General features: G+C 45.3%; 1 protein-coding gene across 1 annotated transcript in view; it reads right to left on the bottom strand.

Annotated features, from left to right (window-relative positions):
- The window catches only part of ADGRG4 (adhesion G protein-coupled receptor G4), a gene marked incomplete at its 5' end in the record, with an annotated part of 116,923 nt that overhangs the window by 66,985 nt on the left and 37,014 nt on the right, over window positions 1–12,924 (bottom strand). Inside the window, one exon of the mRNA XM_082264164.1 lies at window positions 1,092–1,237. Coding sequence (XP_082120290.1) covers window positions 1,092–1,237 — 146 coding nt within the window. The remainder of the gene's footprint in view (window positions 1–1,091; window positions 1,238–12,924) is intronic.

The following is a 12,924-nucleotide window of genomic DNA, read 5'->3' as shown; positions in this document are numbered from 1 at the left end:
ACCTTACTGACACACATCTGCACTTGCTCTGTTAGTGATCTTGAAATTCTGAAGGACTAATTCAGGAAAGCTTGTCTGATCACTGAACATATGGGTTCTTTGACCAAATCCCAATGTGGATTCACTTAAGGGCTTAACAGTGAAATAATGGTGCTGCTGTATTTATTCTAGAGAAAGTGTGGGTGCGGCAATTGGGGAAATGAATTGTAAGACAGAACTAAAAACAAGAGCAGAACTGCACTTCTTCCCAGTTCCACCCACATCTTCTTCCTGGCAGCAGCACAAGGTAAGGGGGTGCATTGTGATGTAAGGAAGGCTGCAAGACTCTTGACTTCTGATAGTGGTGGGGGGCTCTTGACATCTCATGTAAGGGTGTAAGGGGGCGTGGGGTGCTCTGGACATCTAATCTTACAGGTACAACCGGCCCTTTGAGGGCAACCATAATGCTTATGCGGCCCGTGATGAAATTGAGTTTGACACCCCTGGTCTAGATTTATTCGGGGAAAAAAGAGGAAGTCAATGAAGAGCCAGGTGTGGAGGACCCCCTTCCCCCATGATGGGTTCTTTACAGGGTTGTCAAAACTTCAGTAGGTGGGGTGATAATATTTATTCCACAGGGTTCTAGCCCCTATTTTGAAGAGGCGTCTGATTTCTCTTTAAAAAAAACTGCAACATGAGCATCTTAGTGGACCTTTAGTAAGGTATGTACATTGCAGAAAGACATGTCAGAGCTCAAACTTCAGTGCTGATAGTCACATTTTGCATATTAAACGCTCCTGTGTGGGCTCTGTCAGGTTCCCTTTTACTTTTTATGTTGGCTTTTTATTTACAGGCTTTACTAGTTTACATATAAGGTACAGTATATTTACTTTATAGCAGGTGAAACAATTAACTCAAAGCCCACACATTAGTATCCCGTAAAACTGAATTGTGCAATTGTTATAAGGCTGCTGCCATGTTGTCATATTATTTTTAGGCATACATGGTTAACTGTGAAGAGCTAGTCCATGAAAAACAGAAGGAAATTGAACAGTAAACACAAGGTTTATAGGTTAGCTTTGCATGTAATGCTTTGTAACAAAAATAATTACCCAAGGTCTTTATGCTCACACTCTCTATGGAAAAATTGATATTGCCCTGTTCATCTTTAAGATCTTCCAGAAGATTTTGCAACTTCGCAGCAAGGGATTCTGGAGTGCCTGAAGAGTTTGCTTGGATGATTAATTTTGAAATGTAACTACAGAAAGAACAAATAATAAATGTAAATAGATATATGTAAAAAATATTCACAGTATCATTCCATGCCCATGCAAAACAGACATCGTTCCACTTCATAATGATAATGGCAAGTAAGCTGATATGGGTCCTCATGAAACTTTGCCTCTCCAGAAAAATAATAAACCAGTGATTCCGCATGCAGCATGCCTTGGAACAGATAGGTTTTAAAGTAGATCCCCACTTTGTTTTGAGGGAGTGGGGTGGTATGGGGAAGTTAGAACCTTCGAAAAAAAATTTTACTGTCTATGCCCCAAATGAAAAGTTTCATCAACAGTCTATACTAAAGTAGAAACATTTTTTTACAAAAAAGTTCTACTTGAAGCAATCCTTTTAGATGAAAATAAACTGTTATTTGTAACATCCCAACACACCACGATCACACACAATAGTTATACTAACTTGGAATCATCAGAGTTCATACTGGCCTCTCTTTTCTGGTAGCACAAAAAAATTAAATAAATGGAAGAATTAAAAAACAAAATCAATACATATATAATGGTATGATGAATACCGGGGTGATGCATTAGGAAAGATAATTTCACAACATAGTGGCATTGCTTCCACCTACAGCCCCCCCCATGCCATACTTGGGTGGATTTTAGTACTAGCTGGGTACATCTGAAAGATTTACAGAATCTCTACATGCTTTGCCTTTGTAAAAAGAATCTCAATGTGTGTAAAATGTTCCCCACAAAATGGGTTAATTTATTAGCAAACACATGTTTAATTTATTTGCCAAGCAGTAATAATATTTTTCAAAATCAAGAATTTGGCATCCATCTCTGCTCTGACATGTTATCAACTTTACTATTTTTTTTTACAGGTACTTACAGTATATAGTGCTGTCAACGTACGCAGCGCTTGACATATATATTGTACATTCACACCAGTCTGCATTTATGCAAAAAGCATAATATATCTGGCTTTATTAAAGATATAGGAAGAGCTCACAAGTCTACTACAAGACAGGGTCTGAAAGTAAATTTTGAATGTTTGTAATGAAAAGTAGGTTGAGGGTGGAATACTGCATTTGGCACTAACTCCTGGATACCATAAAGCTCATATGCCAAGAAATCTTCCTTCCTTTCTTCCTTTCTTCCATCCTTATTTCATAATAGTTTGTGTTTTAAAGACACTGCTAAGCTGTCTTTAATGTAAAGTTCCAAATTGCAAGAAGACTTGTCAGAAATCCAACTCCAATACAGCATTTGGCACTTCTCACCCCTGGATACCATAGAGCTCATATGCTGAGCTAGCTTTTTTCCTTCCTTTCTTTCCCGGTTCCCTCCTTCCCTCCTTTCCTCAGTATAGAACCAATGAATGCGCAATGCGTGAAACTGAATTGTATGATTTTGTATGAGGGTGTTTCTATGCTGTTACAGTAGTTTCCTGATATACATGGGGGTTTACAGTTTGCAACAAGCAGTGTCAGAAGAATACATAACTCAACCCAACAGAGGGGCGGGTGCTGTGTCCATCAGTGAACCTCAGAGAAAAGGATTTTACGGTAAGACAAAAATCCAGTTTTCTCTTTCGTTCACTGATGGACACAGCTCCATATCTTCTTAGACCCTTGGGATGTCCCAAAGCAGTGTCAATATGAGGGGTGGGAAAAAACACAACAATAGATTTAATTCCAAACAAGGGCTAAACATAGTCAACCAGGAGCTCAACCAGGAACAACTGGAGCTCACCACTAGGAAAAAATACACTCTCAAGAGGCAGGAGCCTCTGCAGCCTGCAAAACTTTGCGGCCAAACGCAGCATCTGAAGATGCAAGGACATCCACCTTATAAAACTTTGTGAATATGTGCACAGATGACCCCATAGCCGCCTTGCACACCTTAACCACTGACGCCTGATGACGGAAGGCCCAGGAGGCACTAAGCGCCCTCGTAGAATATGCCTTGACAGGGAAAGGAGAAACCTGACCGATAAAAAAACTAGGCCTGCACTACCGTCTGTCTGATCCATCTGCAAATGGTCGCAGCAGATGCAGCCTGCCCCTTACGAGATCCATCCGTAAGGACAAACAAAGAATCAGATTTACAAATTGACTCAGTCACCGCCAGGTACACCCTGATTGCCCAAACCACATCCAAGGAGTGTAAGGCAATTTCTTTAGGATGTTTTGGCTTAGGACACAAAGATGGCAACACAATATCCTCATTTAAATTAAACCCCGAGATGACCTTAGGAAGGAACGCCTGACAGGGTCATAACACCACTTGGTCCATGTGCACCATCAGGCAAGGTGACCGACAAGACAACGCAGCCAACTCTGACACCCTACTCGCAGAAGTAATAGCCACCAAAAAGGCCACCTTCTGTGACAGAGTGATCACAGGAAGTCCTCAAATATTTTCAAAAGGAGGGTTTTTAAGCACCAACAGTACCAAATTGAGATCCCATGGAGGTACCAGGGATCTCATTGGAGGAGCCAGATGGCGAGCCCCCTGCACAAATGTGTGTACCAAGGAAATCCCAGCCAATGGCCTTTGAAAAAATATGGCCAAGGTGGAAATCTGTCACTTGATGGTGCCCAGAGCCAAACGTTGATCTAAACCTAGTTGTAGAAACTCCAGCAGACGAGACACAGAAAAGGAACAGGGAGAAACCCCCGAGACTCACACCAAGTAATGTATACCCTCTAAACTCGATGATAAACCTTCAGTGAAGTAGATTTCCTAGCTTTCAACAGCGTAGGAATCACCAACCTCGACAGCCCTCTGTCCTTCAGCACCTGGCTTTCAATAGCCATGCTGTTAAAGCCAACGACCGTAAAGCTGGATGGAAGATCAGTCCTTGAGACAGAAGATCCTCTCTGAGAAGAAGTTTCCAAGGAGTGCCCGCTACCAGCCTTACTAGACCTGCGTACCAAGACTGGCGAGGCCAGTCTGGTGCCACCAGAATGACTGGAATCCCTTCCACCTGCATAGCAGTCTCGACAGAAGTTGTTTTGGGGGAAAGGCATAAATCATACGATACTGAACCCAAGGGGCCACCAGGGCGTCTGCGGCGTCGGCCAGAGGATCCTGAGACCTTTACAGGAACCACCACGCCTTCCTGTTGAGACAGAAGGCCAACAGGTCCACATCAGGAGTCCCCCATCGGAGACACAGTTGATGAAACACCTCCGGATAGAGAGACCCTTCTCCCTGATCCAATGTCTGTCGACTGAGGTAGTCCTCCTGCCAACTCTCTACCCCAGAATGTGCACAGCAATGGGGGCTGGAACATGTCGTTCTGCCCATCTTAGGATGCCGGCTACTTCCCGGGCAACCAGGGCACTTCTTGTGCCTCCTTGATGATTGACATATGCCACAGCAGTGGCATTGTCTGATTGTACCCTTACAGGGCACCTCTGCAGGTGATCCGTCTATTGGGACAGACAAAGCCTGATTGCCCACATCTCCAGGATGTTGATCAGCACACTGGACTCCTCCCGAGTCCAAACTCCTTGAGCTGTGTAAATGCCCAAGACACCTCCCCACCCGGACAGGCTGGCATTCGTGGTAACCACTATCCAAAACAGGGGGAGAAAGGACTTCCCTAGACAAAGCGCCAGAGAGCGGAGCCACCAGGTTAGAGAGCCTCTTGTACCCCACGCTCAACAGGATCAGATTGTCTAGCGACTGTGGATCCTTGTTCCATTTCACAAGAATCTCCATTTGCAGAGGTCTGGTATGGAACTGAGCAAACGGAACTGCTTCGAAGGTGGAAACCATTAGGCCCAGCACTTGCATGCAAGTCCTGAGAGACGACCAACGGTTGGACAACAGGAGTCGAATTTCATCCTGCAACTTTAACAGTTTCGCCTGTGGAAGAAACACCTGGGCCGAGGCTGAATCCAGCATCAGGCCCAAGTAGTCCAGCCTGGTGGACAGATTTGGAGCTGATTTTTGAAAATTCAGTGTCTAGCCAAACTCATGCAAAGTTCGCACAGTAATGTCCAAATCAACTTCTAGAGCCGATGAAGACACTGCATGCAGAAGCAGATCGTCTAGGTATCCCAACACCGCGATGCCTTTCTGCCTGAGCAAGGCCAACACTGGCATATATTGAGATATGAAGGTATATTGATATCGATAGAGGCCAGAAAGTCCCCTTGATAAAGGAATGCCACTGCCGTGCGAATGGACTCAATCTGAACTTTCTGAGCCCGCACAAAGTGGTTCAGATCCTTGAGGTCCAAGATCGGGCGGACCTTGCCTTCCTTCCTGGGAACAGTAAACAGATTTAAATAAAACGTTCAGACTCTTGAACCGGCACAACGACTCCTTGTGCCAACAGGTCCTGCACCACCCTGTAAAGGCCCTGCAGCTGATTGGGAGACAGGCGTAGTTGGAAGGAAAGAACCTTGCCAGAGGCAAGGACCAAAACTCGATCTTGTAACTGGACCGAATCAACTCGGTAAGCTGAGAAAAAAGGACCATATTTACGACGAGGTTCCTTGCTCTTAGCAACCTGCGGAAGCAAAGTACTTTTACCTTCCATAAGACCTTTAATGATTTCCTCCATTGAGGCACCAAAAAAACGGTCTCCTACAAAAGGGAGATCAGTCAATACCTTTTTAGAAGCCTGGTCGGCCGACCAGTACTTCAACCATATCATGCGGGGAAGAATCACAGCCGTCGCAGGTGCTCTGCCAGCCAAAGGGACCGCATCTCAAGGATGCGTCACAGATGTACTGTAGCCCCTGAATCAACTGCTCTGCCAGCTCAGGAGGATGTTGATCCCCTTCCAGATCCTGGAATAAAATTTTTGTCCATTCCGTCAAAGTCTGGGATTGCAAGGTGATAGCAAACACCGGCCTCAAAATTGAACCCTCACGGTGAAAAGGTATCGGACCAGAGCCTCAGCGCTCTTGTCCACAGGGTCATTAAAGGATAGGGAATTCTCCACCAGTAAAAGCATGGCCCTATTCAACCTGGAAACCTGACAGTCCACCGTCAGTGGAACCGTCAGCTTCTCCAAGAGAGACTCCTCAAAGGGGTATCTCCTAGCAAAACGCTTAGGTATTCCAACCATGCGTTTCGGGGATCCCCACTGACTAGTGACAGTCTCATCAAAATAGGCAGGAAAGGGACTCATCTTAGTCACCTGGGATGAACTGTGGGTGCCAAACTGCAACGGCGTAACCGACTCAACATCAGCTGAGTCCACCAACTTTAAAGTTTCCCGCACTGATACAATCAGTGCCTACACCAGTGACTTTTTATGCGCGGTTGCAGTGGAAGAGGATTCATCCTCACTGTTAGAACACTCAGGGTGCATGGACACAGTCCTAGTGGGTTGACTTACGTCTGCGGTAGCCGAATCCATCTCCAACTCTGAGGAGGCAGGGGATGCAGGTGAAGGTGGGGGGCGCTTCTTGCCAGGCCACTTTTGCAGGGCCAAATCAACCTTTGACACAAGTGACTGCAGGGCCGCCGTCATGGCCGCCAGGCAGACTGAGACCCCCAGGGTCTGAGAGTTGGTCAGGTGGTGATACTCGCTCCAGGTGCTCCATGATTAACCACTTCCGGACTGCCCACCGCTGATTTACATCGGTACTTTGACGTTAAATTACTTTTTGAAATTGCAGGCGGTCCTCTTTCACATAAGGGTGGTCCCAGCTGCGGATTCACCACATGATCACCCTTACCGTGAGGCGGGAGAGGTGCCCCCTCCCTCCCGCCGCTTCCCGGTCATTTTCCCCGCTTACCGGACCGGGAAAACAATCCGGTCCATGCTCCTCACAGGCAGGAAGTCTCTATGGTCTTGGAGGACAAGAGCAACACATTTAAAGCGGAGTTCCAGCCTCACACACTCACCTGTCCAACGGTCCAGAGATGCGGCCGCCCGAAGCCTCGCTCTTCTCTCTCTCTGTCTGCGGCGCCGGCATCACTGGTGTGGGCACCCGGCTGTGACAGTTTTCGGCTTCACAGCCGGGTACGCACTGCGCATGTGCGAGTTGCGCTACGCGTCGTGATTGGCCGGCAATCTTCTGGGACCTCTGACATGTCCCAGAAGATTGCAGGGAGGGAGGGGGAGAGGAGAACTTCCGCTCAGGGAGCAGCGGCGCTCCGAGCGGAAGTGGGAGCGGGTACCTGTCAAAACTAGGTACCCGCTCCCCCCCCCAAAAAAAATGAAATGCCAAATGTGGCATGTCAGGGGGTTAGAACTGCATAAAGCGGAAGTTCCACTTCATCATGAAAAAAAAATGACTCTTTTTTAGTGGTGCACCGAAATTTCGGCCTATCCCATTTTGGCCGAAAACGGGTCAAAGATGCAGAAAATTAATGGCCGCCACGAGGAAGGGGGGTGCAGCGCAGAGCAGGCGAAGTGTATATGAACACATAGTCACGTAGTAGTGACATCACTGAGAGGCCGGCCGCCGGCCAGAGGTGGGATTTTGAAAGGAGGACTCAAGAGGAGAGGAGCAGAGATTTTGCCTGCCTGTGACATGGAGGAGCCAGCGTGCGGGAAGAAACAAGCACATTGTTAATCCCACAAGTAAGCACTAAGCAGATTGCCATCATTAACTCTTTGGGGGGGGGGCTGAGGTGAGGTTAATTACCAATGGTTTGGTGCACTGGAGGAAGAAACTTTAACCCCGCGGTCCTTCGCCTGCTGTATGTGGCTCGTAAATTGATTTCCAGATATTGGATTACCTCCCGTGTACCGACGACTGCGCGATGGATTGAACAAGTCAATAATTTGTTGATTAGAGAAAAAGTTACCTATCAACATCATAAGGCTCCCAAAAAGTTTTACTCTCTGTGGCAACCGTGGTTGGATGACCCGTCTCGGGCTCCTTCCCGGTTGGTGATGGACAGACCTTGATGAGCCTTATAAGCTCTCCTAATGCTGTCTGCATGGTACTATGTTTTCTCCAGTGGAAATGTTCCCCCTTTCCCCCTTTCCCACTTGTTTCTTCCCCTGTTTCCCCCTCAAAAATGCACACTATTCTTTAGTTAGGATAGTTTTGTTTATATGCCCAGTTATACTGTGATTGAGCTCTGATCTTTGCACTATGGCTGTTCTACCACAGTTGCACTTATGATTGATCGTGACCTGATTGTATGTGAATCTCTATATCTTGTCCTGTATGGAACTGTGTTTCCCAAAATGTTTGTATTATGTCACATTCTTTTTCAGCTCAATAAAAGTTTATTTTCTTGAAAAAAAAAAAAAAAATACCAATGGTATTTGTATTATGCAGCATGAGGGGGTTACTGTATTGCCACTGCTGGTCACTGATGCATTAGTGACCGACCAGTGGCAGTTAATTAACCCCTTTGTGCTGCATTAATGCAACCAGTCTCAGTGTCAGTACAACCAGTGGTAATTAACACTGACACTGGTGCCACTAATGCAGCACAAAGGGGTTAATTAACTGCCACTGGTCGGTCACTAATGCATCAGTGACCAGTGGCAATACATTAACCCCCTCATGCTGCATAATACAAATACCATTGGCAATTAAATTAACCACTTGCCAACCCGTCACAGTACATATACTGCGACAGGGTGGCAGCTACAGGTGTACGTCGCTGCCTTTTTCTGGTGTATGCCCCTTTTCCATCTATTTTAAAATCATTTGGGGGAAAAAAGTAATTTTCGGTTTCGGTTTTCGGCCAAGGGCATCCTGAATTTTCGGTTTCTGTTTCGGCCCAGAATTTTCATTTCGGTGCATCCCAATTTTTTTTTTTTTTTAGTGTAGATGTGAGGTCTGAGGTCTTTTTGACCCCAGATCTCACAATAAAGAGGTCTTGGTCCATGCTTATTTCTATTACAAGGGATGTTTACATTCCTTGTAATAGGAATAATAATGATAATTTTTTTTTTTTTTAGAACTGGATAAAAATAAAAAATAATATATAAAATAAATAGGAAAACAAAAAATGTAAGCGCCCTGTCCCTGTTAGCTCGCGCGCAGAAGCGAACGCATATGCAAGTCCCGCTCACATATGTAAACGGTGTTCAAAACACACATGTGAGGTATCGCCGCGATCATTAGAGCGAGAGCAATAATTTGCTGTAACTCTAAAATGGTAACCTGTAGAAATTTTTAAAGTGTCGCCTATGGGGATTTTTAAGTATCAATGTTTTTTGCCATTCCATGAACGTGCGCACTTTTGAAGCATGACATGTTGGGTATCTATTTACTCGGCGTAACATTATCTTTCACATTATGGAAAATAATTAGGCTAACTTTACTGTCTTCTTATTTTTCAATTCAAAAAAGTGAATTTTTTCCCAAAAAAATGTGTTTGTAAGACCGCTGTGCAAATAAGGTGTGATAACAAAATTTTGCAATGATCTCCATTTTATTCTCAAGGGTCCCTGCAAAAAAATATATATATATAATGTTTGGGGGTTCTAAGTCGTTTTCTAGCAAAAAAAAAAGTTTTTTTTTGCAATAAAACCCCCTTCAAACTGCTACCACTGTGGTACTACAAGGATCAGCTCCCCAGCGATGCTGCTATAGCAGAGAAGGGGCTGTATACCCACAGGGACTTACCATTATACACTTAGAACTGGATAGAGAGCGCAAAACTGCCTGCCACGCTGCGATCAGAAAGGAAGAGGAAGTGCTGACACTGTCACTAGAGGCCCCCCGCTGCATGTCACTGCTCCAGACTTTAAACAAATTGCAGCCGCATTGACCACAATGGGAAACTCAGACTGCACAAACATGGCCGCCGAGGCTGAATACAGCCATCTACAACAAAATGGTGGCGCCGTGCGGCAACCAGGACCCCACTGGACCCTGAGGTACTGGTAGTCCGGGGGGCGAGCCCCCGCAGGGACCCCCACACAGCCATTGTCACAGGCACACCAGAAAGAAGCCGCCGCTGGTGCGCTCCCACCGTCCAGCCCATCACCAAACAGGGACACCCCTCATCCAGAAACGCCTGTGCACCCCAAGGGGGGGCTAAAGGGGGAAAAGGGGGGTAGGTGAGGGCAACCATTACAGGGGAACCCCGCCAGTGAAAAGGGGGGATCATGAGGGAAGGAAGGGCACAGAAGGGACCTACCATCCCAGCATTCCTGAGAGAAGAGAGGGGGGGCACTGTTCACCACACTGGGGAACCAAGCAGGCACCACTCCTGACAGTCCACCGTGCCATCTTGGAATGGGGGTGCTGCGGCCAGAGGTATACGTTGCGACTCTGGTCGTGACCATTGTCGTGACCAGGGCTATGCGTCCTCATGGGGTGTTTCACTCGCTGGCCAGCCCCAGTCAAGTGGGGCTATGTCGTGGCCATCCTAGCGCAGAGCTAATAGTTGGGTCGTGCTCACAGACCGCAAGGATGCATGATATCAAGTGCGTCGCCCAGTCCAGCTGTTGATTATAGTTCACACAGGAATGGAATTGATTGTAGTTCACACAGGAAGAGAAAATAACAAAAGAAGAAAATTCCATTCAAAAAGGAAAAAATGCCAGGACCGCTGATCCCAGCAGGGAGCCAGGTCCTTATTCCAGACTAGGCAGAAAAAACGGAAGTCCTATTGCAGGAAGTGAGGGTATACCCCCTGAACTGCCTCAGGGGCATAGCCAAATTTGTTTCTGCCTAATCCTACTCCTGAAGAGAGAGCAGCATAAGCCCAAGGGTCTAACAAGATATGGGGCTGTGTCTGTCAGTGAACGAAAGAGGAAAACAGCATTTTTTCTTGCACATGATTAGATGATAGAAATCAGCATAGCTTCTCCTAATTACAGGTTTTCCCCTCAGATCTAACGTGACTGCACTTCCAAGCGCACTTGTAGTGCACGGTGGATTTGCCTTTAGTAAATCAACCCCATTGTTAACTTTGTTAAACTAGTAATAAAATACACTGAATTGTGGACGCTAACTTCCTGACATTACAAGGTTTATTATTTTCTGTTTGCATCATATTGAGGCCAGTTCCTACCATGGTAAAAAGCAGGAATCTTGCCTGAGGTGGCTCCTCCACAACTAACATCTAACCATCAATTAATACATGTGGAATGAATTTTACCTTTCTCTATCGTCCATTGACAGACGCAGCCTCCATCTTCATTAGCCATTATTATGCTCCCCCCTGCAGGAGTAGTTCTAGGCGGGAAAAATTTAAATCTCCAAGCCCATGGGGCTGTCCCTACAGGCATAACCCACACACCCTCTGCTCCAGCAAACAAGTTATTCACTCAAGGGTCAGGTTCCTCCTTTCCCTGTGAAGGCACATTCTACTAGAGAGCTGAGTGCCTCTTGGGCTTTTTGCCATCAGGCCTCTGTTGTACAAGTTTTTAAGGCAGCGACTTGGTCATCTGTGCACACTTTTACAAAATTCTACAAGGTGGATTTGTTGGCAACTTCGGATGCCTCTTTTGGCCACAAAGGTTTTGCAGGCTGCTGTTTCGTAAAAGAATGTTTTGTTTCTCTTAGGGTTTTTTCGCCTGGGTGAGCTCCTGTTGTTTTGATTGAGCTTCATGTTACCTCGTTGGCTAAGTTTAGCCTTTGGAGTTTACGTTACTAACTGGTTGCGTTCTTCCCACCCCTCATACCTACACTGCTTTGAGACGTCCCAATGGCTAATGAAGATGGAGGCTGCATCTGTCAATGGACGATAGAGAAAACAAGATTTTTGTAAGATCTTACCATAAAATCTGTTTCTCTGAAGTCCATTGACAGACGCAGCACCTGCCCCTCTGATATGGGGATGTTTTTTTTCTCTCTTTTTCACTGCTTACAACTAAACTTGTTTGCTGGAGCAGAGGGTGTTTGGGTTATGCCTGTGGGGACAGCCCCGTGGCGGGGAGATTTACATTTTTCCTGCCTAGAACTACTCCTGCAGGGGTCAGCATAACCCAATGGCTAATGAAGATGGAGATCTTACAAAAATCTTGTTTTTTCTGCACTCATATTGGTAAAATGATTCCTATACTTGCTTCTTCACTGTCCTTTATACTGTAATCCCCTTTTAGCATATTTCTTCAGTTTATTTGCTAAAGTCTACTTTACAAATCCCATAATCCAATACTAAACAGACATTCACTATCACAGAGCCCTAATGACAGCCTAGTATAAGGGAAGTCATTTTTACCTTTTTATTGCTTTTTTGTGAGGGGACATTCCCAGGTTCATTACTGTGACAAACATTGAAATAATAACATTAGATCAGAAGATAAGATTTGATTATAAATCATTTTTTAAAGCAGCTGCAACATTTCGATTTAGCACAATCCATGATCTCTGGCATAATAAGACAAAGAAATATTATATGTATTCTTCATAAATTAACAGTTCCCCCAAAGAATAGCATTTTCATAATTTGCTGTATTTTAATCACGTAAAAAAAAAAAAAGAATTGCCATAGCCAGCGTATTTTATTCCCAAAGCAGAGAACTGCTAAACCCTCTCTTCTCCATGCAGCAAAATTATCTTCAGTAATAATCATGAAATTAAGCACAGTGTAATAATGGGCAGAAAAGAAACATTTACACACCGATCAGCCATAACATTATGACCACTGAGAGGTAAAGGGAATATCTCATTATAATGGCATATGAAAATTGGTGGGATATATTAGACAGGTGAAAGCAGAAAAAAATGGGCATCGCAGTTTGTTGTGTATGGGGCTGTGAAGCTGTGACCAATGTCCAAAGCCAACAGCTTCTACAATGGTCACATGA

Source organism: Pelophylax lessonae (assembly GCF_965119305.1).
Source record: "Pelophylax lessonae genome assembly, chromosome: 7".
NCBI classification, from domain to species: domain Eukaryota; kingdom Metazoa; phylum Chordata; class Amphibia; order Anura; family Ranidae; genus Pelophylax; species Pelophylax lessonae.
This window is presented reverse-complemented; position numbering and strand designations above follow the sequence as displayed.